Source organism: Ursus americanus, chromosome 13 (assembly GCF_024610735.1).
Source record: "Ursus americanus isolate L20-20 chromosome 13, mUrsAme1.1.p, whole genome shotgun sequence".
Lineage (NCBI taxonomy): Eukaryota > Metazoa > Chordata > Mammalia > Carnivora > Ursidae > Ursus > Ursus americanus.
Genome location: NC_142139.1, coordinates 9,813,220 through 9,840,528, shown reverse-complemented (window position 1 = coordinate 9,840,528; position 27,309 = coordinate 9,813,220). Strand labels below are relative to the sequence as shown.

The following is a 27,309-nucleotide window of genomic DNA, read 5'->3' as shown; positions in this document are numbered from 1 at the left end:
TCAAAGAGATATCGGTTTGTCCTTGTCTTTTTTTTTTTTTTTAAGATTTTATGTATTTATTTGACAGAGACAGCCAGCGAGAGAAGGAACACAAGCAGGGGGAGTGGGAGAGGAAGAAGCAGGCTCCTAGCAGAGGAGGAGCCTGATGTGGGGCTCGATCCCAGAACGCTGGGATCACGCCCTGGGCCGAAGGCAGACACTTAACGACTGTGCCACCCAGGCGCCCCTGTCCTTGTCTTTTATCATGATATCTTTGTCTGGTTTTGGTGGTAGGCTAATACTAGCCTCATAGAATTAGTTGAGAAACGCTCTCTCCTCTCTGTGTTTTGAAAGAATCTGTCCATGATTGGTATTAATTCTTTACATGTTTGGTAGAACTCACAAGTGAAATTGCCTGGCCTGGCTTTTCCATGTGGAAAACTTTTAAATTATTAAATCAATCTCTACTTGTTAGATCCAAATCCAAATCTATTTGGATTTTTTAGCTCCACTTCAATCAGTTTTAGTACTTCATGTGTTTTTACGAATTTATCCTTTTCACCTAAGTTAGCTAATTTTTTGGTATAGAGTGTTCATAATATCCCTTATGGCTCTTTTGAGTTTTATAAAGTTAGTAGTATTGTCTTTTTTTGTTCTTGTTTTTACCAGTTTGAAACTCCATTAATTACCTGCAGCATGCTCTACGGTTTTTCGATAATGCCTTAAGGTGTAGACTTTACCATAAACTGAATCAATAAAGTGCATTCCTTTTTGCAGAAAGTAGTCTTTGAAGAAGGTCTATGAGACTTTTTCCAACCACAAGAGTGTTCTTAGCTGTCCTTTTCCTTGGTTCTCTCTATTAAACTTCTTGTTTGGTCTATTATTAGCTTGTTGTGAATTTTAATTAAAATAACAACAGCCTCCTCTAAAATGCTTACCATCAAAATCTCCATTGTTTTCAGGGGTGAATTTAGGCTTGAACTTTTCCATACTCTGTCCCAAATAAAGTCACTTCCCTTGGAAAGAATTTAGGAGCTCTCTCTTTCTACGACCTACATCTTCCCCTGGGCAAAATCTTTGCATCCACTTCTCTGGAGCTGAAGTGGGGATGACGATCTCCTTCTCTCAAAGTGACACCCATATTTAAGAGCAGGGTGCTAGGTTGGGATGGTAGTCTCTGGTCTTCTCAGTTTGGCTCTCCTGGCTTAGAACCACCACCCTACAATTGAGCTGGAGCAAGGACAAATCATGGCTTCAGTATTATTGGTCTCTGGCATCTGAGGTACAACTGAAAAAGAGAGTCTAGATCTCTCAGTTGCTCTTGCCTAGAGTAGAACTTCTGTGCACAGAGCTAGGGGCATGAGAAATTCTCTTGGCCTGCCACTCCCAGGGAGAATCACAGCTTTAGACTGGAATCCAAAGAGAGAGAAACCCCTGTGTTCCTGGCTGCACCCTCCTTTTGTCATTCTAAACTGAGGCAAGTGGGGAAAGGTGTGGGTCATGACTGAATTGGTATATATTTTCACTCTTCTTACCAGTCTTCTTAGATTTTCTTCAATAATGTTTCATCATTTGCTGTACCTCCTTGGTTTATTTTCCAGAGATTTTAAATGGTTAGGGTTTTTAAAAAGATTTTATTTATTTGTTTTAGAGGGAGAGAGATTGCATGATCAGAGGAAGGGACAGAGGGAGAGGGAGAAGTGGACTCCCCACTGAGCAGAGAGCCCAATGATGCAGGGCTCAATCCCAGGACCTGGGACCTAGGACCCAAGATCATGACCTGAGCTAAAGGCAGAGCTTAACCAACTCAGCCAGCCAGGTGCCCCTAAATGGTTCTTTTTTGAATAATTTCTGTAAGTCATGATTGTTTTGCTGGGAGAGAGTCCACAGAGCTCCTCACAGCACCATTCCAGAAGTCAGAATTCTACCATCATATCTGGACTAATTTACAATAGTGCCCCACTGGTGTCCAGTTCCACTTTTGGCCCTCTTGAATCTATTCTTATCAAAGCAGGTATAGTGACCCTGTTAACTTCTAATTCAGATCCTGTCACATTTTGTCTTAAAGCCCTTCAGACTTCCTTAAAATAGCCCTTACAGCCTTTGTACCTAACCCCTTGTTTCCCATGCCCCATGTTCCCATCCGATATTTTAATGGCTAATACTTGAAAGTCTCTAGTAATTTCCCCTGATGTGCTAAAATTTCTAGACTGGGTTTTCAAATTAAAACCCACCGTGGTTTTGAAATAATTTCTTTGTTAAATCTGCTGTATCTGTTTTTTTGTATCAGTACTTTAAATCCTAAAGCAGGGTAGGCAGAAAGTATTTTTAAGTTTGAAAAAGCGTTGAATAATGAAATCAAATATTAATGGCATTTCCTTGGAAGACAGAGCACTAAAAATTTGCTAAATATTTAGTAAATGGAATATTCGCATGATCTTGAATATATTTATTAATACTTATTGGAAACCTATGATGAGTAAAATGGTCTTAGGAAGGAAGAAAATAATAAAATCACAGTGGGAAGATTATAGAAGAGCATCCAGAAAACTTGAAGCTTATATGAGCACTTAAATGATTTTGTTACTGAATACAGAGCATTTGTTTACAGATGGCACTTTATAACAGTTTAAAAGTATTTCTGTATATGTACCATGTGGTCAGTAGAGATATCTCTTCATCGTTATAACTATTAATTATTTTCTCTTTATGTTAAATATGCATACATTTCTCATATATTGTTCAAAAACATCATTTATAGACATAATTTACTTACCACCATGTTCCTTTACCCTGACAATATTTGTCCATCATAATTCTTTATACCTTCCTATTAACACTTGTGTGTTTTATCCAAGATACTCAAAATTATACACCTATAGATTCAGTCTTTAATATATGCTATATCAAAATGGAATATTTGTATTACAACATGTGATTTATCCATTTGTCACTGAGAAGTTTAGCATCTGGGTGATTTATTATTTTAACCATTTCAGAGAGTAACTTTCTAAAATACATAACTTACCGCTTTTAAATTAATAAATGCATATTAAGCATCATATCTCATTTTTCACAAGGACTAAAGGTTTTCACTGTTAATACAAATGATTTTACTGTGCTGTCAGAGTCTGCTGAGAGTTTGTGGACTATTTGCTCCTAAACTGTGTTCTTTAAATTTTTGAATTTTTGCATCTACTTTTTCAAGTTTTCCAATTTATGGCTTGTAAGATTGATTACTTTCTCTTCTAGCCATTGTCATGTTATATGAGTATAGCAGCCAGATTCCTATTTTGTTGAAATGAAGTGGTCAAACTAGATAACCATTGAGGTCTGGGGTGATATTTCTAAAATTCTATAAATCTGAGTTGCTCTGAGCTTGGAAATAAGGTACAGCAAGCTTCTTAAGCTTGTTTCAAAGTGATAGTTAAAGCATTCAATTTCACAAATGAGAAAACTGAGCCCATGTGTAAATGGTCACACTGAGAACCCATACTCTGCTTTGTGGTTCCTAATCCAGTGGTCTGTCAATTGCACCATAAACCACCCCAAGCAAAAGCTGATAACCTTCGGGTGAACCAGTGTCACCTGAGGTAAAATGAACCAGTTTATGTGCCCTGTTTTTCTAGTGTCCTTTTATGAACTGTAGTCCAGATAATTAAGGTAATATGTAGATGACCTCTGCAAAGTTGGAAAATTGTTGAAGAACACAGACCTTTCTTTCTGTATTGAGAGGTAGATGTTATTGTATAAAAACTTAAAAGGTTAATAAGGAAAATTGAAGTGTGTAAATGGCATAATGATCAGTGTATTGCATAATAAGTGGAAATATTTTTTTTTCTTTCAGCTACCCACTGCCAGAAGATTTTTTTACCCTTTTTACAAGTAGAATGATATTGTTTAATAAAGTTCTTAGATAGCTTATTCAAGCAGTCTCTAGGGTTTTCATCAATTCCTATTTTCACCAAAACTACAACATGAAGAATAGCATGAACTTTTTGCCTGAAAATACAAATTGGTATTTCATTAGCTATTAATATTCATACTGCTTAGCAATGGATTTAGAGGGGAAAGTGGCTTTTGTTGTCATGTGCTGTATCTTGGTAAGTCTTTGACTTGCTGGTCTGGTATTGGCAGGTAGATGAGAGAATTTCCCTTAGACAGAAAATCTCTACAATACATATTTATCTATTTGATTTTCCTAGCAGAGGGCAATATTACACCCCCCATCCCCCAAATTCCTATTTTAATTGCAGCATCTTTTTTCTGTCAAGGAGCTGTCTTATTTCTGAACATGTTTAACCTCAAAGGAATAAATGCCACCTACAAAATTAACTTTAATATTGGGCAGCAATAATTGAAGGAAATGAACTACTTATATCATTCAAAATGTTTTAAATGTAAATCTATCAAGGCTTGCATCTATCTCTTCCGAATACCTTGTTATCATTATTTTTTGGTAAATGTAAAGCCTTGGAAGTCATTTCTTCTGCTTTATGGTTTTTATGCATTTAAATAATTTTTTAAGATTTACTAGAAGAGATCTAATTCTTTTTAAGTGCTGATACATGAAACAATTGAAGCAGAGAATTTCCCCCTAGGAGATAAGCTGATAACTGCTTAAAGTAGTTGTTAATATTTCATTTACTTGCTTTAAGGCAAATAAATATTGCCTCTAAATATTAAGTTTTGTTTATATCATACAGAACAGTAAACTATGCACAAAATACAAAAGACAAAGTTATGCTGCTCTGAAGAAAGCAAAGCCCTAGCTGTTTATACACATAAGAATCTTTTGTGACATGAGCTTACCCTGTGCAGGCCATTGCCTAATTGTTCAGTGTATTAGTTCAGCCCAGGCATTGGGCTTCAGAACTACCTTAATTCAAATTCCATCTTTGCCAATTACTACATGGGTGACCTTAGCAAACAACTTAAAATTCTTGTGCTTTTTATTTTCAAATATGTAAAATGGGGATGATAGTGGTTTGTACCTCATAGGTTTTTACGAGGATTAGGTGATGTATGTACATGTCTGTATACGTAAAATGCTTAGCAAAGTGTTTGGCACATAAGTGTTTCAAAAAATATTTGTTGTCATCGTCATCATCATCATCATCATCATCATCATGGCTACCATCATTTTCACCATATTTCTTCAAGAAACGTATGATCATTCCTTTTGAAATAAGAGGTTGGTGGTAACGATGACACCACCAAATGACTTTTTCAAAGTTATGTAGTATGCAAGTTGGGGACAGGTATAAGATATTCTCATTTACCTTTCAGTTCTCTATTCTATCCATAATTCAATAGTGAATATGATCACTAATTTTTAATAATTAAAAGAGACTAATGTCTTACCAAACATTCCAAGAAAAAATAACATGGATGATAGAAGTTATATTCTTAAAGAAATAAGTGAAAAAATTAGAAAGGGTTGATTCATATACATGTGAACTCTTGACTCTGAACTTATTGTTTTCCAATTATGTCCAAAAATGTTCAAATACTTCTTCCAGTATGAAAAAAGTAGCTCTCTCCTTTCCTTCACTCATTTATTCCTTCCTTTCTTTCTCTCGTCCTTCCTTTTTTTTTTTTGCAAAGAACACAAAAATGCTAATTCTTCCTTCCTCTCTTTCTTCCTCTTTTCCTTCCTCTTCCCTTTCCTCAACAGACAATTAATGAATATGTATTATCTGCTAAACATTTACTTGATATCAAGGATGTGGAAATGAATGAGATGCTGCTTATTCTCAGGGATTTTACTTAAGTGTAATAAGACAGTGTATTATGCTTTTGGGGAGAAATGTACAGACTATAGTAAAGCCACAAAGGAGACACTGGTTAATTATAAGGGGAAGTAAAAATTTTAAAAAACAGGACAGCCCATTGAGATAACACGAGTGAAAAATGAGTAAGTGTGCTTGAGGCAGAAGACAGGAGAGAAGCACCTAGGCAGAGAGAGCAGTGTGCAAAGGAGCACAAGATAATCCCTGAAAAATGTGTTCCACTCTTCTAGTAAAATATATATTGCTTCAGCAACAGCCCATCAGTGGGTCTGGAAACTACCGCCTGTGGGATTTGGCTTGCAGTCTGTTTTTATATGGTTGGTGTACTAAGGATTGGTTTTACATTTTTAAAGGATTGTAAAAAACAAACAAACAAAGAAAAATATATGACAGAGGCATTACGTTGCTGCCCAAGTCTAAAATATTTACTACATAGCTCTTCAGAGTACAAGTTTGTCAAACTGTGACCCACACACGTAATGATCCAGAGGAAAGTATATCAAATTGCAATCATAATGATGAACAGTATTCCATGAATCCGTAATTAACGCACATTTATCCATCAGTGATTATTGGTAACCTCCTGTGTCCTTAGAACTGTGCAAATTGTAGAATGTAAAATACACTTCTGGTAATTCGTACCTTTATGAATCTCCAAAAAGATCATAAAATGTTGAGGAAAGGAAGAAGAAATTGATTTGGTGTCAGAGCAAGCTTTGAACTGGGAATTAGGAGATGAGCCTGAGCAGCTCATGCAGGGCCAGAACATGCAGGAACTTTATACTCTAGGCCTCAGGGCCTCAGAGACCTAAATCCAACCGTTCTGATCACTTTTGCATAGAACTCTTTATACCATTTGAAACACTAATTCTCCAGATTCTTCTATCATCTCCCAATGTTCCTAATTAATGTACTCTAATTTGTTGTTCTTCTATAACCTTCTGGATCATTCTTCTTGTGTGCCTTTTGTACATAAGATTAGGAAGTGAACCGCTTAGCAATAGGACATGGGCATTCTCATTTCTGCATTCTCATTTCAGGGAACAGATGTCTTTAGTCCTTGGTTGTCACTTCTAAATGCATACTCAGTACCCATTCTTTACATTCTTCCTTACTGAACGAACCCACAGTTTGCTTGTGGAGCCACGTGTCTGGTGAAAGGACTGATTTTCCACCTTTGGTTTCAGGTAGGAGACCATTAACATATTTCTGGCCATTTAGATATAAGCATAAGTTGTGGTATGAGGCTCCAGGAAAGCGGGTTAGATACAGCTGAGGCTTGCCCTCCTACCCTTTGCCTTTGCTCCTTTATTTTGCCTTGTATTTGATCCTATTGGCTAAAACTAAGACAGCATCTTAAAACTGTGAAGGAAAGGCTGAGAGAATAAGAGACCTCACTTCCGTCATTCTTGAACCTCTGAACTAACTGCTTATCTCCCAAATTCCCATTACTTAAGTAAGCTCTTCTCTTTTTTAAGCCACTGTTTCTTGTTTTCATTTTTGTCTTTGGGTACAGAGTTTGAACCCATTCCCTACACAACGCTTTCACATTGCGCTTTTCCTCTTCAGCTGTTTTGACATTCGCCTACCTTCAAATCGCCCCACTGTCTAAAATTTGCAGATCCTCCAAAGGAATGTAGAATTCCCTGAACATAACAGCCCAAAACTTTTTAAGAAGCCTTTGTAACAGGTTTTATGCCTTTTATCAATCAAGACAGTTTTGTGAGTAGATTCTTAGAATGGTCAATAATAGCATAATTAACTTTCACTGACAGATTTTAATTTAACTGCTTCACTGACCAAACTTGTTTTTAATTATTAAATGACTATGAAATAATCAAGAGCCAAGATTTTCAAGAATTTTTTTTTTTTTTTACTTAACTCCTGCTATACCAAGTAAACCCTATTTAAATTGGATAATCCATCAAAGGTGCTTGTTACCATCTATTTTTCTTTTTTTTCCTCTTTTGCCTTTTTCAATTTGAAAAATTCTTTCAACATGATCGTTTCTTTCCTATTTTATCTGTAGTGGCTGAACATTTTCATCATTCCATGATTACCTCTTTATAGTTGACACTTCGGTCACCTGCAGTCGTATCTGCAGTAACTTGAGCAATTTGGGACTATGAGAAACTGTTTCCAAGCATGCTGACAGTGGAGAGAGCTAAAATTGACTGATAATCCAGGAGAATTAGAGTGCTTGAAGTCAGGCTGTTTTGAGATGCTAACTGTATCAATGCTTTGATTTCCAAATATGGTATCTCTTTAACATGATGATAACAAAATGGAAATATAATATTTTGGTATGATTTTGATCTGAAACATGTCAACATATCTACAGAAAAGTATAATAATGTAATCATCTGAATAGGCAGTTACTTAAGTGATCGTAATTTAAGGGCTTTTTTATTAATATATAGGTACCATTTATTAACATAAACTTACTTTTTGTGTAGTGAAATTTAATCTATTTTACATGGTAGTAAAGGTTCTCCAATATTGGAAACAATCACAGATATGAACATTTTAACTCTTAAAGAAGGCACAGGATGTCACAGAAGGATTTTAAAATGTAATAAGACCCTGTATTTTGGAGGTAGGAGTAGGAATTAACAACCTGAGAGATGGCACATGCCTATACCAAATGTTTAACGCATTTTTCCATAAATGCATTAAGGTGACATCAAGGGGAAAAAATGACTCCTAAGAGAAATCTCAGCTGTACTCAAAAATAATATTAGAAATATATTCCATTGCTCAGAGAAAGTAATAGTTTATGCAAATCTATATCTGCAAAGTAATGTGTTTAAATTACTGATTCCAGCCCATCGGCTATATAATTGTGTAATCACCCAAAAGGTTTGGAAATGTGTTCAAAATCAGAAAATCAAGGGCATTCTAGCCAGCCTTAAAAAGTGCAAGTTGCCCTCTTCAACATATCTACCTCACATAACACACATACACACACACACACACACACACACACACCCTAGCCATCCCACCTAAAATAGTGCTTTATTCCATGAACATTGGCAATCAGAGGATATAATAATAATAATAGTAATAATAATAATAAATTTTTAAAAATATCTAATATACAATGTGTATAAATTCTTGAGGTACTAAGAATGGAGAGAAGATATGGCAAGATGAATTAGGTATATTATTTAGTTGAGATAAAATTACAAATGAAACATATTGTGAAGATAGTGTAATTTGTATTAATCAAAATTATTTTGAGTACCTTCTTTTCGCATGTATCTGCTTACAGTAACTATAGGAATGGTGCCATAATGGGATGGATAATACTATTCTTGTTTCCGTCTGACTCTTAACACATCTAAGAATCTTTAATGTTATCATTTCTTTAAGGCTAAAGGCATTGTGAGAAGTTTTAAATACTTGATATCTGGTACTGCTTCTCTTGCTCCTAAATTAAATATAGAACTAAATCTTTCCATGTAGCGGAGGCATCAATGAAGGTAGAAAGGTACTGAAATGCAGTCTGGCATTTCACGAGATATTCTCATACCACATCTCTGCCACCCTTCACTCTTCTCAGGTTCTTGCTTTCCTCCTTATTCTGCTTATTTCAAGAGACAATTGGCATAAGCATTCCCTTGAATAGACCCTGAACTCCTTTGTACTTCTTGGTTCATCATACTGCAAAGCCTCCACCTTGTTTGGATCCAAATCTCCACCTAGTCTATGCCTGTACCCCTGAAACTGAATGTTTGGCTGGGGCCAACATTTGACTTTTCTCACTTTAAAACCTTGACCACAGACCTCAAGCAGACCCTCAAACTTCCCAGAAGTTACACTGCAAATCCTCACTTTGTTCATCATCCTATTCTCCTAGACCGCTCTTGCATCCTCTCTGCAAACTGCCCACATCTGCACCCATCTTCATTCTCAGCTGATGACCTTATTTCACTGAAAAAAAAATCAATAAATTAGAAGGTTCCTGATTCCAATAAATTAGAACTTCCGGGGTGCCTGGGTAGCTCAGTCAGTTAAGCATCTGCCTTTGGCTCAGATCATGATCCCAGATCCTGGGATCAAGCCCATCATCAGTCTCCCTGTTCAGTGGGGAGTCTGCTTGTCCCTCTTCCTCTATGCCTCCCCCCCACCCCCACTCATGCACTTTCTCTCGATTGCACTCTGTCTCTCTCTCTCTCAAAATAAATAAGCAAAATCTTTTAAAAAAAGAGGAAAACTTCCGCATGCTCCCATTACTACAACTACCCCTTCAACATGATGATAACAAAAAGAAAATATGATAAAAGGTATGATTTTAACATAGTCACAGAAAAAATATATAGTTATAATAATTTTTACAGACAGTTACTCAGTGGCTATAATTATTTAGTAAAAGCTTGTGGAATATGTTCGTACCACTTATTAACATAAGCTGTGTTAATAATGACATAAATACAAATTGTGGACTGGCATCCCATGAGGGAAGCACACAATCTTGGCTTGGAAATGATGAATAATGATGAATAAAGGAACTAGAAACACAAAGGCCAAATTCTCCACTTTTGCACTCAATCCACACCATTCCAACTGTTCAAGAGCATTATTCGAGCAATTCTCCCCTCTCTCCTAAATCATTTCCCTCTTTGTACAAACATACTGCTATTACTCCCATCTTTAGGTAATCCTGTGCTTAGGTTTGCTGCTCCCTCCTACTACAGCACCATTTCTAGACTCTCCATTTTAACAAAACTTCTTGAAATAGTTGTTAATACTCACTGTCACCATTGCAGATCCTCCCATTCTCTCTTAAATCCATTCTGATGTGCTTTTGCTTCACCTGTCCATCTGAACTCTTACCCAGTTCACCAGTGCACATCCAGTAGTAAAACCAATGGGCAATTCTTAGTTTCTCATTTTATTTCATCAATTAGCAGCACTTGACATTCAAAGACTCTTTTATCAAACGTCTTCTTCATTTGGCTCTCATTTTGTTGTGGATTCCAGTATTCCTCTGATCTCACTTGAGATACTCTTTCTCGGTATATTTCCTGGAGTTCTCCTCTTCTCCCTGACTATGTAATGATAAATGCCCCAAAGATCTAGCCTTAGACTTCTCTATTTATGCATTCATTCTGTTGATGATCCTAATGAGTCTTATGACTGACTCTAAATAAAATTTATGTATTGATAACTCACCAAATTTTGATCTCCAGATGAACTCTCTCCTCTGAATCCTAAACTTGTTTATTTGACTTCTTACCTGACCTACCCAGTTGGATGTCTAATGTCAAACATATGTCCTATCTTTCTCCCCAAAACCTGTTTAATTTTTTAACTTCCCAGTCTCACTTGGAAACCCTATCCTGCTAGTTGAGCATTTCTCTCATGTTTTCTATTCAATCATTCATCCAATCCTGTGGCTCCACAATATATCCAGGACCTAAATGATCCACACCTATTCCTTCTCTGCAGTGATGCTGCATCATGTCCAATGTGAATAGTGCCCTCTGGAGATGCTCAGTAAATAACTTGTAAGGTTATTTGCAGCAACCCTGACTCTTGACATCCCCTCTTGTGACTTTCCCCCTTGCTAATTCCACTCAAAAAACAATTGAATTCTTATTCTTCCTGAAAAATACCTGAGGAGTTTTAACTCAGAGCAATGTAGGTACTGTCACTTCTTCCCCAAGTTATCTGTATGGCTTAATTCCTCACAACTTCAGACCTTGATTCAAAATATTACCTTCTCTAGGAAGCCCTCCTGAATAATCTATTTAATATTGTAACCCATACCCTTTCAACCTCCCCTTTTCTCTGCTTTATTTCTCTCCGTAGCTCTTAGCATCTTCTAATATATCGTACAACTTACCTACATATTTTGTGTAATCTTGGTCTCATCCCATTAAAATATATGCTTCCTGATGGCAAGGATCTCTGTTTGTTTTGCTGATTGATATATTTTCAGCACCTAGAATGGTTTCTAATACATCATGTATGTAATAAATATGTATTGAATAAAGAAAATTAATGAACCTAAATGTATTGAACATTTTGATTGTCAATAAAGTAAGAATTCTAACCACAAAAATTAACAATGCAAATGCCTAATATACTGCATATCATACAATGTGAATGAAAACTTTGGTTTTTCTGTTAGTTCCATTTAAGCAGCAAAGCAGATGTTCAGCAGGATAAAGAATATTAAAGGGACGAGTCTCAATTGCTCAAAATAGCTCACTTAGGATCGGAAAGTTCACACTAAAGAAGCAACACCACTGCTATGCTATTTCTCTTTCAAAAGAAAAATCCATTTGTAACACAGAGCTCTCCAGAGATTTGTCACCATTTACTAGGCTACAGTCCAAAAAGTGTCAGGATTGACCCAGCCAATTTCCAGGGTCACACAGTCATTGCTTTTATCACTTATGAAAACAGAAGACAATTTCAGTTCCCAAAACAGAGTGGAAAATCAATAATCCTAGGGTCATTGTCAAAGTTGACAATATGATTCCAAGTCCTTATTAAAAGGAAAAATAGATAATGAGATCTGTTTTCTTTAGCAAGAGTGCTGCTCCCTAGAAGTTGTGTATATAGGAGTACGAATCAATACTTTTAAGTTCAACAGGATACTGTTTAATGCATTATATTGTTACTGAATAAAATGAAGTATATTCATATATGCAGTCATTATTTTATTGTTTTCCTTTTATATTCATTTATTATGATTAATTTATTTAATAACATTTTTTTACTTATCACTTTCTTTAAAAATATTTATTCAATACCAACAATGTACTAGGTGTGTTGTTAAGTGCTGGGGATATAAAACTATCCTAAATTTATTGTGGGCTGGTTTCACAAGCAATATCTCCTGAAGTGCAAACATAAGGACATAATAATAGGAAAAATACCATTTGTCTGGCTCTTAATCATTCCTGTATCAAGACCTCTATCTACTCTTCAGGTTTCTGTCCAACTATTTGTGGGAGATCTAGGAATCTCCTATATGGCCATGAGCCCATTTTTCTCCTTTTTATCTCTGGCTCCCTATGGTGTATCAGGTCTTCTAAAAAGTATCTACAGTGACTGATGACAAAATGCAACACCGAAGTGCTGCTCATGCTCAACTTGTGGCCTTTCTACCTTTGTACACGATGCCTACAGATCTCTTTGCCCGTTTGTTAGTATGTGGTTAGCATTATGAAGGAATATTGCAATGCATGTTGGCACAGAGGCACTCGTGGTCATCCAGATTAGTCCACTGGAGCAACGTTCCTTCAATAGAATTTGTTACCTACCTGCCATACCTTCTTTATGTTACCTACATTATACAGTTTCACCACATGTTGGCCTATGTTAAATACCTGTGGTATTTATTAAGTAAAATGGTCTCATATTTATTTTCTCTGTACATTACCACTGGCTGACCAGTACATAAAATTAAACAGTCATACATCTTACATTATTAAATGAGATTATCTAACTAGACAAACAGGTGTTTGCCATATATCAATGAGTTTTCTTGAAGAAATATTGAGCAGTGCTTTAGCAAACTTTTCCTCTGTTTTCCTAGAATTCAAACTACTGACATCTCGCATGAACCCTTTCAATGTTTTATACTTATTACAAAAGGGCAAAAACTACCTGTATCAGTCAGGATTCCATAGTAAAGGCAGAAGTCACTTAGAGTTATTTTAAACAGGGGGAGATTTTATTCAGCTATTTAAGTACTTCCAAAAACTTTAGAAGAGCTGATGGAGCAGATTCTGCGCTGTATTTCTCAGGGGACTCACAAAGCCAGACAGAACTGTTTCCCTAGGGGAACAGCCACTTCAAGAGCTGCCACTGGAGCTCCAGCAGAAGCAATAAGCTTCCACTGCCTCCCTGCAATTGGGCACCAAATACTGCTTCAGGAAAGCTTCCTGTTTTCATGACCTCATGTGTCAGCAACAGGGGCCAGGAGCTGCCACACTTTAGCATTTGCCCACCTACTGCCTTCTGAAATATGTCCTGAGTACTTCTAATTGGCTGAATTGTGTTTGTATAAAAAACAATAGCTGCAGAGCAGTTTGGGAAATGTAGAATTTTGCTTTACAATCTCTCCAAGTGAAAACCACTCCAAGTGGATAGGAGTTCCAGTTCAGAAATACATATTGAAGTCAATTCTCTTTGTCTATAAAGTGCTTCCAATCATTAACTGGGGTTGGGTTGAGCAGGGGTCACAGTAGTAGCAACTTAGTAGAAAAGCAAATGAAAAATCCATGAATTTGCAAGACTTGGTTATAATTTTAACTTTAATATTGAGCAACATGAGCAAGTCATTTGCCTTCCCTGAGCCTCAGTTTCCACATTTGATAGTAACATCCAGGCCACCTCACAGGACAATTATGAGAATCTCGTTAGACATAAACGTGAAAACACTTCATGAATACTAGGTATTTAGTAACTGCAAGCAGATACGATCAGTAGAAACGATCAAAGAAAATTAAATGAGGTCATTTCAGTTACTATTAGATGTTTAGTGCTAAATGCATTTTATTTTACTCTAGGTTTTGAAAAATGGCAACCCTATTTTTATATAGTCTGTAAATTACCACATTACCTCATTTCCTAGTCAACTGAGAACATAATGTAACTGGGAAGATTTAATCAAGTTAAACTAAATATTTGTAGTGTCAATACCATAATATCTAGAAATCTTGGGTTCTATAAGAGACGTTGTTTTAATAAATAATAAATGCCATATTGGAGTTAGCTTATTCTGTCACTTTATTTCTAGTTTCAAATGCTTCCTTTATTCACGTTAGCAAGTCTTTTAAATTTTTTAATTTTTGTGATCTTGTATAGTTTAGTTCACTTTTTAGTTGACCAAATCTCTGTGAAGGGTGTTTTAAGCTCTGGACAATAAAGAATGAAGGTTTCTAGTTCAGCAAGCCTCTTGATAACAGAAAAAGAGTTTTTAGGGAAATACTTTTCATTTTGTGTTATCATTTAGATTGAAAAGCATAAACTCATAATTATCTAGTGTGATTTACTATTTTGATTGAACTCTGGTTGTCAGTGTGATAAGATGACCTTATGAGCAGTATAACATTGAGCCCCCAGAAATCAATAAATATAATAAAATCCTTTTACTGCCCCTTCCTTCCTACTCACTAAATCAATTGCTTTTTACCTTCTGGTTTTTCATGAAAGTTCTACAATTCATTTTACTACCTGTCAAAATTGAAATGTCTTTTTTTTTTCCAGAGGAGATACAGTTGTTTGATATTTCAGTTTTCTTCATGATTTTATTTTTCACCCTTTTGTTTCTAGGACATTTACATACTTATCTAATGTTCTTAGTCCCAAATTTGGAATAATATATTATACAGGGATAGAAAATGAGGACTAGGACAGTGATCAGTATAGATTATTAGGATTCATACACTGTTATTTTGCAAATAAGACAAGACTATTACAAAACTCTATATGAATCACGAAAAAGTAATGAGGGTATAACAGATTGTTTCTCTTTTCTTGCAAATCAGGAGTACTTCTCTAAACATCAGGCACAGGAGTTCTATTTGCCACATAGAAGGCTTTGAACACCCTCAACACTATATTCCTCCCATGAGGAAGTTCATCTGTATCTCATTCCCAGTGCATCCACACTGGTTACCCAATGATACCGATCCTCCGAATGCTTTGTGATGATGATTCACTGGGCAACATGGAACTAAGCCAAGAGAGCTAAGGCTCTTCCCCATACATGTCCCCCAGTGATGTGTCAAAATAATAGTAGCTGTCCTGCCCCTCTGGTAGCTTCCAAGTAGTTTTGTTACTGGACTTTTCCAACCCTGCCTTGTATTGAAAATAGAAGCTGGAAAATGTATTTTTCTTCTACACACACCAAGAAATGAATTTTCCCCAGTGCCTAGAAAAAGACTCCAGCTCATTTTATAGCATTGATTTCACAATACAGTCTTTCTACAGAGTCATTTCTTGTAATAGATGTTAGAAAATACATTGTCTTGGTGAAAGAGAGGTAAATTTGGCTATACGATGAGAGTCATTCCATGAAAGGAAAAATGATGGATCCTTGAAAAATATTTAGGGCCCATCTTCTGAACTGAGTGTGGCATGTGATTTAGGCACTATAGATATTTGATCCATTCACCATTTGCTTATTATGCCAGACTGAATTATTTTCCTATGTCGTGGGCCATATAATGGAGAATATAAATGGCAATTGTCTACACTTCTGTGTTCTGTTTATTGATTCAATCAACTTTCATATAATACTGTACACTATCATTTATAACTTCATTGATGAAATTCAATCCTAGAAGGAGTCCTATAAGGCAGATGAACATTTAAAGGGATGAATATAAAAAAGGAGAAATTAGAAAACTGCAGATCTGTATCATGTAACTTGCAATATAATATCATTCTTCAACCACTTTTTTCCATTTTCTTATTTTAAATTTGTATTTGTTTTCCTTTAGACTCAACTGTTTACCCAAGGCAAGCATCTCATAGTAAAGTGTATGTTTTATAAGTAAATTGAGCTGCTAGGAACCAAAACCAAGGGAAGAAACTTAATTTTGCTTTTCCTTTATTCTCTGTATCCAAAACATTGCTGGGTATCATATGACATTTGTCCCCTGGGCTTTTAATTGGATCGCCAATCATCAGCCTAGCCTAATCTGTTCCCTCTACTCTGCACCATTGCAGTAACTTCCAAATGCACAGCCTTAATTAGTTTCCTCCCCACGTTTAGTTCATCTTAACATGTTGTCACTAGGTCCTTTTTCCAATATCCTAGAGCAGATCATGTCCCTCCATGCTCAGAGAACTTCCTTATCTACACTATTTAAATGGAATTTATTCCAAATCCCCCAGTTAACAGTAAAAGCTCATTACTTTATAGTTCATACTTACCTTTCTGGTCATCTTCAAAGTTACACACACACACACACACACACACACACACACACAAACACAAACACAAACACACACACAGCCTGCTCTTCCATTTCTCATATTTGGCACATGCTCAAGTGTACTGCTTTTCCTCCAAAACTTTCTGTATTCAAAATTCAGAATTAAACTCACCCACATACCACATGCTGAAGTATTTACTATTTCTATGAGACCATCAAAGTTCTATAAGATTATGAGCTGCTGAAAGACAAAGCTCTATGTTAGTTTTAGATTTCTTGTACTTAGCGTAGAATTCAATGTCTACTAAATAATGTTTATGGAAACAATTTTAATTGGATTCAGTTGACCCCACTCCATGTGATGTTCTCGTTTTCTTTTAGGAACATGGAATACCTATCAACATGGGCTACGCAGTGGCGCCACATCACTCAGGAGTCTACCCAGTTCATATTCAGTTGTACGAAGCTTGGAAGAAGGTCTGGGGTATTCAGGTCACCAGCACTGAAGAATATCCACATTTGAAACCTGCACGGTACCGAAAGGGCTTCATTCACAATAACATCATGGTGAGCATATACTGCTGTGTATAATGAAGGCTCTAAATACCTATGTGTGGAATAAATACAAGACATAACTTCAGAGCTCTCTAACATGATACCATAAGTTCCTAACATACCATGGTGGTAACTGGTCACACATTAACACATTGTTTGGCTAGTGGCTTGCTTCATAAGCTGTGGGTGGTTTTGCCAAATCCAAGACAAGCTCAAAATCCTGAGAATAAATTTCAAATAAATCATCCATACAATTTCTCAATTGAAGTTTTATCTGGGGACCTTATACTTCTTGGAGTTTCTGCTTGCCTTTTTGTTTGGGTAGTAATTTTGAGAGTTTCCCAGGCACAGTGTCAGTCCATAGATCAAGAAAATAGTTCCCAAATCACTACATTATCAACAGACAGAATCAAACAAATAGCATCTGAAAACTAAGTTTATCTACTCAGTTTATTTTGGTTTTCAGACACTTAAGAGTATCTTGGGATATTGTTTTCTTATTCTTTCTTTTCCTTGCATTCTATAAAAATGGAGGTAGATATATATTTTTTTCTGATATATTGATTGAAAATAATAATAATAATCTGATGCAACAATGGTGTATCAGTTTCTATAAATGAGAATAGAATCAAATGAATTTTTCCTGGGATTTTATAAATATTCATTGGAATGAAAAAATATGGTATTCTTCACTTTGAAATAAAATAGCCCATCTTAAAATGTCCATCTCTAATTCCAGTGGCTTAGGTTATGTTCTCATTATCAATTGCCTAGATCATAGCAAGGATCTATAAACTCTTCTCCTTATTTTAAATATTTACATCTTCCCAATCCATTGTTCAGATTGTTATTAGAACTATCTATCTATCTATCTATCTATCTATCTATCTATCAATCATCTATCTATCTATCTAATAACTATCTAAAACCAAAGAAAACGCACTAACACATATGCCTAACCACAGCCAGTACTAGAAGACCTTAAAAAGCCTCAGACTTAAATGGAGCTATTAATTATGCAAATAGTGGTACTGACATTAATAAAAATCCAGGAGGTATAGAAGGAATCGCTCTTATATAATTTTGAATTAGAGTGAAAATACCATTTTCCCTTTATTGAGTTACATGGACATTTGACTATTATAAAATAAAAACATTCATTTTAACCAATATTACATGCATTCATTTAGTTTGAATTTAATACAAACTATTACAGAAATTAAGCAAAGAATAGATAAAATTATAGTTACTCTGTTCAACTGGATGCATTTTTCCATTAGATTATAAGCAGTTTATTATTCAAAATCAACTTTTGAAATAAAATTACTTATTTGCTTTCTCTGTTGAGCATTCAAATTTATAACAGAATTAACCACAGAATGTGCCAGAAGCAGTCATTAAATGGTTTGACTACTACTGTGATTAAAATTTAAAATCAGAGTGTAGTAAAAACAAAATTTATAAAAGTGGAAGAAGTGATAAAAATGGACTGTTTCGAATCTTAGAAACTGAGTACCATGTAAGATTGGATTTCAGAAGCAAGGAGAGTAATGGTTAATACCATGAAAAATGTAACTTTGGGGAATCTCTATATTTGAATTAGATTAATCCTAAGAAGGCTCTTATTTTTTGCCAGTCCTTTAACATAACTCAGCTAGTGGGTGAGATTTATAGCACTTCGTGAAAATGCTTTAGCCTATATGTCCTATAGCTTTGATTTGGCAACTCCTTAATATTTACATAATTATATATATATATAATATTTATATTATTATATACATAATTATATATAATAATATTTACATAATTATATACCTAACAATACCAGGTCTTGATTTCAGTAAGATTTGGCTTTAGTAGCCAAGGAAACTCCAATGGGAAATGATAATTTGCAGACTCTGAGGTCATGAGGCAGTGGGGGAGCTCTTAAGTAACAGGTGTGCTGCTTCCCCCTCTTTTCCTCAGGTCCTCCCTCGACAGACCTGCGGGCTGTTCACCCACACTATTTTCTACAAAGAATATCCAGGAGGACCCCAAGAATTGGATAAAAGTATCAGAGGAGGTGAACTTTTCCTCACAATCCTTCTAAACCCAGTATGTACTCTATTTATGCTTTTTATAATAACACGAGAATTTTCAAATATGTGTTTTGTTTTGTTTCTATTGCCAATCCTTTCACAAGAATAGTTGGAAATTCTAGCCCTACTAGAAGGAAATTAGACTACATCTCCAAGTTATTCAAATTTGATTTTTAATTTTTATGATTTTCAATCAAGAAAAACACAGATTTGTTAAGAAGCATATGAACAACTAAATGTAATATAACATCTCAGGGCTGACTTCTATTCTTGAATTGTAGTAAAGACATAATACTTAGTTCCCTAGCCCAAAAATTAACATTCACAATGTCATCAGTGAATGCATATTTTGTCCATAAGTTGAGTTTGCTTCTGGCTCAAGATCTCAGTAGGCACACAATTCAGTCTCTAAAGATGATCACGGGGTAAAATCACATTGAATCTGAGGCCTAGTTTTAAAATCTCCACTAATTTTATTCAGAATCAAAATGGAGAATTTGACCCTTTTTTCTTTAATTGTGTCCTTTTATCTTTCAAAGGTTTACAATTTTATTTCCTTTTATGTGTGTAAAAGTAGATCAAGCTGGGGATATGTTATAATTTGATAATGTTGAAATTATTTCAGCTTTCTGATTTTTCTCCCATAAATGTTCCATTTCTGAGGTCTTACAAAAGCATCTCCTCTTTCATATCTGAGTGCACACAAAAAATATGAAGTAGTGGGTTGTATGCTATGCCCACCTTGTTTAATGTAGCAAATTTTCATACTCAGAGAAAGATTCATGCATTAAACAAAATGACAGCTCAGTTGTCTGTGGTAAAGGTATGTTTAAAATGAATTATTCAGATAATTTTTCTATGGTGTTTTAAATTCTGGAAGAAATTAAATAAAAACTTACATTGTGTAAAAAATGAAAACTTGTAAATTGGATTAAAGGAGTAGGGAAGTGAGGGTTCAAATGCTTTAAGTATAAATAAATATGAATAATCAAAAAACCTTCCCCTCAAATGGCATAGTTATTGAAAACAAAACATAATTTAAACAACGTCTGTTGCGTTGGGGTGGCACTATTCTGGCGAACAGCTTGGATGCTCTACGATCTTTTGCAATAATCCATTTCTCAGAGCTTGCTTGCTCTTCTGTAAAACAAGCTAGTTGAGCTAGATAATCTTCAATGTGTCTCAAAGGTATCCCTTTTGGACATAAATCTGAGATATTCCAATGTTTGTGTATAATTCAAACTCTTAAAAACACTTAGAAGATATCAGGATATTCTGTAAGTATTTTTTTTTTTTTGAAATTGAGGTGCGCATGTGAATGTTAATGAAAGCAAATGTGGAAAACCTTTTTGTTTACCCCTTTCTTCACTAGTTGAGAATTTGATCTCCACAAAGGCAAGGGTCATTTTTTTCATACCTTTTTCATTCCAGGGCTCCACTCTTGACCCCAAACCTGTTCTAACCATTTCCTAATGGAAGTGGATAAGCATCAGAGCACTAATGATTGCCTCCCCTAAAACTCTTGCCCCCAGATCTGATTGCTATTGCTATAAATTATCTGAATGTCTGCCTACTTGTCATTAAACAGATGGGTTTAAAACTTTTTCTTTTTTTTTACTTTTGAATTTAGTACCATATCCCTCATAAAGGATCATTCGGAGACTTACAGTTGGTTCTTTAAATAAAATAGAAGACTATTTGGCATCTAGTATTTCTACCAAACTTATGAACTCACAAAACAACACTAACTACTGTAAACCTTGCTCAAAAACATTAAAACTGTTACACAGTTCAATTTTAATTACAGGCGAAATGTAACAGTGGAAGAGGGAAGTTTCAGGAGGCTTCTTGTATTCATTCACAACTGTGCTTGCTTTATCATTGTGAATTGATGGTGAACTCAAACTCTGAACATGGGTAAAGGAGAGAGACCTGGATAGACACAACAAAAAGAACAATGCTAGATGGTCATTAGTGTGGATAACATAGGACATCATAAAGTATGGTAATACGAAGCCTGTATCTGGCAAATAGTGGCCCACAAAGATGTGAAATTAAGGAACAGTGTTGCTTAAAACATGGGTAGTGTACACCCATAAGCAATCTAGGGAAATAATACTCATTGGCTCTCTAGGGAGACAGACAGCAGGCAGCATCTGGTGGTACCCATCAAAATGGGGATTAATTCCAGACCTGTGTAGGCAGAGGTTACAAGATGTGTTTGTCAGGGTTCTCCAAAGAAACAGAACCAGAAGGGTGGGGAATGGGAGGGAGTTAGAGAGATTTATTATAAGGAATTTTCTCTTGTGATTATATAGGTTGACAGGTTTCAAAATCTGCAGTTGGCAAGCTGTAGACCCAGAAGAGCTGATGGTCTAGTTCTAGTACAAGTCCTAAGGACTTACCTTAGGCCTGAAAATCAGGAGAGTTTATGGTGTAGTTCCAGTGTAAAGGTTGGCAATATTGAGACCCAGGAAGAGCCAATGTTTCAATCCAAATCTGAGGGCAAGAAAACAAACAAACAATATTCTAGCTCAAATACCATCAATCAGGAGTTCTCTGTTACTCACAGGATGGTGAGCCTTTTTGTTCTATTCAGGCCTTCAACCGATTGTATGAGGTCCATCCACATTAGGGAGAACAATCTGCTTTACTCAGTTGACCAATTGAATTGTTACTGTCATCCAAAACACCCTCACAGACACACCCAAAATAATATTTGAGCAAATATCTGGTCATTCTGGGGCCCAGTCAACATGACACATAGATTAACTACCACACCAAATGAGAGACTTAATGTGAATGAAATAAAATAGACCACACTGCAAGAGAGGAGGAAATGATGAATGAAGAAGCTTGGAATGTAAGCTTTGAAGTTTTTTGTGCATGTGTCTTATTATGAATAGAGAGCACCTTTAGGTGATGGGCTATGATCAATACACTGGTATGGAGAAAAGAAATAGGATGCTTAACTACAGTTTCAGGTTAGATGGTTCCAGCAAGTCTGGCTAGGAATGGGTTTATGGGAATGGAGTGAGGAAAGAAGAAAGCCAAAAAAAGAAATACATACTGACACCCAGCCCTCCCCTTTGATCTATTCTTTTTCTCTAGCCATCAATTAATTTTTTGTCAGAGTAAAAAGAATCTCTTTACTCTTTCACCAAAATCATGCTCAAAAAAACATCTGAAAGTTCATTGATGTGAAGGTATGCTATTGATATGAGTTAATTAATATGTTAACTCTAAGAATATTTATATTCTAATGGAGCCAGTTCCCAACAGAGAGGTCTATGATTGCATTATTTTAGATACCAAAGTCCCTTGTGAAAATAAGTATTTAGTAGGAAGACTCAACATTCATGAAATCACCTGGAGATGACCATTTCCTCTACCTACTATTCCAACTGACTTGTAATGTGGAAAAGTGATTTTGGTGAGGACTTGTAAGTAGGATAAGTGATCACTAGTATTAGCATAAACTCTAAAGATTTAAGACCAATCTAGCTTTAATTTGTTTTTTCATTGATGTAGATCATCAATGATCTATACTTTCACATCACAGAAACACTATAATAGTCACATATATGACATATTTCTTGTATGGTAATTTTCTCTGTGGATTTGTTAAATGGTGTACAGATTTCTGTTTGTAGCATTGGGTTTTTTGTCTGTTGATGAATGGATGAATAAGGGTATAGAGAACATGACATGACACAAAGCTAGTGGTGATGGTAAATACTCCAGATAATGTGACTATCCAGTTTTTCTTAGCTCATTAGAATGATAGACCAAATCTAGCAAGATGAAATTTAACGGGAAAAAATGCAAACATCCAAAATTATTTTCAAAGAAAACAGTGGTTTAATTCCAGCATTATATAAGGATAAATATTATATAAGGGTAGATTAAATCTTCCAGAAAATTTTATGGGCTGCATCATGACATATTAAGTTCCTTGTCATTGGGGTTGCCCAAACAGAAATGTTGTAGGAATATGGAATCTATTTCTTTAATATCTCATTTGATGCTAAAAATCCGTGATTCTATCCTTACTCAACTAGACCTGGGGTATATCTCTTTCACTGTAAAACATTAAAATATATAAAGTAGGTTTAATTTTAAATATTACAAACCAGCATTATAAATTGGTTATACTCTGTAAGGTCAGAGGAGAAGAAAAAAGAGTAACTTATCAACATGTATACAAATATGAGAATGAGACAAAATGGAAAGTAATTCAGTGGTGGGTGTATTAAGGGAAACGTATTGAGAAGAAAAAAAAAATTCCCATCATCAGTATAGTGAAAGAAATATTACTGCTAGATTTTGCAGAACGATTTTGAATAGATTGGTAGTGTCTGGATTCATTTGTATGTAAACATCCTATGAGGCTAATAAATGCTGGAAAAAGTATATGAGGGAATGTCCTGGAATCTCACTCTCTAGAGTACTTTAAAATAGAATCAACAACTGTAAAGTTCTTTCTTATTGCCTTGGTAGTTCATCTGCCTAAAGGAAGGGAACTGAATTAAATAACCTTGAAAAGTTCCACATATGTCTTTTTTTTTTTTTTTTTTTTGGTTTATAACTTCCACAACTCTGTTCTGCAGTCAAAAAGACACAATCCTTTCTGCAGAAATGGACCCAAAAATACACAGAACAAACTGGTCTTGCCCTGGGTAGGGAGGGTGGGGGATGGACAAAGTGGGTGAAGAAGAATAAGAGGCACAGACTTCCAATTATGGAATCAATAAGTCATGGGGATGAAAGGCACAGCATAGGCAATACAGGCAATGATGTTATGTTAGCATTGTATAGTGACAGATGGTAGCTCTACTTGCGGTGAGCATAGCAGAGCATATAGGCTGTCTAATCATATGTGTACAGCCGAAACTAACGTACCATTGTGTGTTAATTGTGCTTTAATATTTTTTAAAGAATGGTATCATATTACAAAAGGGGAGGGGTGAGGAGCATAAACCACACCAAGACCAGGGCAGTTTTGTTGTCTAGCTTCTGATTTAGGGATTCACGTTATTTTGTATTGTCCCCTCTAGAATAGACCTGTATCATTTGTGTACTCAAAAGTCTCTGATATTTTTTCTTTATGTATTTTCAAGAGGGTTTTTTTTGGGGGGGGGTTTGTTTTGTTTGTTTGTTTGTTTTTGTAACTCTATCTGGCATCCTGCTTCTATGCACATTTTAAAATATGTCATTATTTTCTGGAATGCCTGGCTGACTCAGTCAGAAGAAGTGTGGGACACTTGGTCTTGGGGTCATGAGTTTGAGCCCCATGTTGTGTGTAGAAATTATTAAAATAAACAAACTTGGAAAAAATAAAAATAAATTAAATAAGTCAGAATTTTCTAATCTACCATAAAACAGAAAATACAAATCAGAATATATTTTTACATCTTGACTCACATATGAATTCCCGTTACTGTTGTGCGTTAGATCTTTTGATTTAGCAAACTGCAAAGAACAGGGTTTGTTAATTTCCTTCGATACCAACTTGTTTTCCCCAAATGAATCTAGCAATTGGAAATTAAATGATATGAGGGCCATTTGAATGGCATTTCAAAAGAATAGCTAGGCATCTGTCCACTTAACATTCGGAGAACTTCCTCCTATTTTTCTTAGATTCTATCATGACCTCATCACATATTGATATTTTCCTGCACTGCTCCACACTTGTCAAATACTAACATGTATTTCCCTGGTGCCGAATCCTTCCTGTATTTTCAATATAATCTTTGTTCAGACAGGAAGAAATATAATTTAATCATGTATGAGGTGAAACAGCTTATACCAGGTAACCCACCATCATTCAAGTCGAGACACTACCCTATAAAATATGCAGCAACTGACAATAATAAAGGAAGTCTAGAGTCTTATCAGATGGTGTCACCAGTAACGATAAAAGCTCAAAATGAGTATATTCTACTGGATTTAATTTTTTAAACTCATTTTAATTTTGTGCTACACAAAGAACAATATGAAAATAGAATTTTGTAAGTTTCTTAGCAGATACGCTTAAAAATGTTCAGATTCTGGGATGTTTTCAAATGGGAGTGCTGGAGCCAAGAAATCTGTGTTTTCCAAAGTTCAAAGCACTGTCTAGACTCACTAACCCTTGCCTGTATTTTGGCCAACTGCAAATTCAGGTGAAGAAAAAATATGAGCCTGAAAGAGCGGTGTACTTGAAATTGACAGTAGAGTATAATGGAACTGCAATGATATACTTCTCCATGTGCTGTCTGCCGAACTTTCATACACCGAGGCTGCTTAATGAGCTTTCCTTCTTCGTGTATATCAATCTCCACGTTTGTGGAATCTAATAGCAGGTGCAGTACATTCTGGATTAGTGTTGGCTCTTAAGACAAAGTAGAGTAAAGACAGCTATAAGGCATAGGAAAACATCAACATGAATGGCCTGAACCAAACTTTAAGTTCTTTTAGCACTGAAATAATACAGAATCAGATATGTAAGATAATTCCCAGAAACATATTTTATGTGCAGCACAATAGAAAACGCAAGAAACATCCCAAGTCTATTTTAGAGCAGATTATAAAGAATTACTGATTACTGATATCAAGATATCCAAGTATTCTTTGATGATCTTGATTTTGATTTCCTATAAATGCCGTGCTTTATAGAAAATTGGGACAATCCAACAATATTTCATGTAGAACAAAGCAATTACATATTCTGTCAAAATATACTTCTTTACAAAATAATATATTAAGAATTCTAAATCAGCGTCACAGGAGATTTTTACATGTGTTCCAGCACTGTTTATTTTAAATAAATAAATAAATAAATAAATAAATAAATAAATAAATAAATAAAGTTGACTTCTAACTGCTTCTTATCTAGGCAGGGATTTTGAAGCAATTAGTGTTACTGGGAGCTGTGGGGCATAGAGCCTGGAAGAACAGCCACCAACTGTGAGAATGGACCCCTGTAGAGTATATAGATTGTGGAAAATTCTATTTCCACTCACTGAAAGATCTACAGTCACCTCTTATTTTTTCCCTTTATCTGTTGTTGTTGTTTTTTTTTTTTCTCTTAAAGATTTGCAGGACTAACCTTTACAAAGGGACATAAATCACCACTTCTGAAGTGATTCACACTCACAGCAGGGACTTTGTAAAATCTGGAGTCACCTAAGATCCGTGGCCTCACCATGTATGATATTATTCTTTCTATTCACACCGAAAATCAGGATCAGCGTTAGTACAAGGAACTAGAGAATGTGAAGAAATTTTGCTCTTTTTTAATTTGGGGGGTAGTTCAGTTTTTGTTTAATTTTCCACAGTAGGATTTACACAGAAATTAGAACAGAATATTTTTGTCTCCTAAACCTGGGCTCTCTCTTCATCAGATAAGAGAAAGGTTACTATGATTGTGTAGACATGCTTCTTTCTAATGCAATGGTTGCTACAGATCCTGATGGAATATAATTTACATTCATATATATATTTCTAGACCATGAACAAATCCATAAAATTGCATTGGTTTTTTCAATTTTGTTTCCCTAGAAAAATAAATGAAAACAGCAATATTTTATTGGGGAAGTCTATTTCATCTAGCATAACTGGATAATTTAGTTTTCCCAAAGCATGTTATGAAAGGTGGTAGAATAGCTCTTTAGCATAAATGAATTTTCAACAGCAAAAAATACAACCTCCCATTTATGTGGTTGTTAGTCAATAGATAAAACTTTTCTCCCCTTTCTTTATTTTGAAGCTTGTAATATGGAAGTATTAGGTGCATAAAGCTCTTGACATTCAGGGATAGTTTGGAAGCAAAATCAGTGAATCCGTGGTAATAAGAAAAAAAAACAAAAAACTCTCTGCATCACTGTTTATATGGCTTAGTGGGTTGGTGGGATAGTAGGAAGGTAAGTGGGTTTTGTAGGACTTTCCAAAACTAAAATTGAAAATGTGTGCTTTTCTCAGTTTGTGAGTTTTCGCCTCATTCTTGATTTTATCATCTCT

The 27,309-nt window shown here is 35.3% G+C and overlaps 1 protein-coding gene across 1 annotated transcript in view; it reads left to right on the top strand.

Annotated features, from left to right (window-relative positions):
* NDST4 (N-deacetylase and N-sulfotransferase 4) overlaps nucleotides 1-27,309 on the top strand; it is a 239,291-nt gene that overhangs the window by 128,096 nt on the left and 83,886 nt on the right. The window contains exons 4-5 of the mRNA XM_045798645.2: nucleotides 17,057-17,242; nucleotides 19,196-19,324. Coding sequence (XP_045654601.1) covers nucleotides 17,057-17,242; nucleotides 19,196-19,324 — 315 coding nt within the window. The remainder of the gene's footprint in view (nucleotides 1-17,056; nucleotides 17,243-19,195; nucleotides 19,325-27,309) is intronic.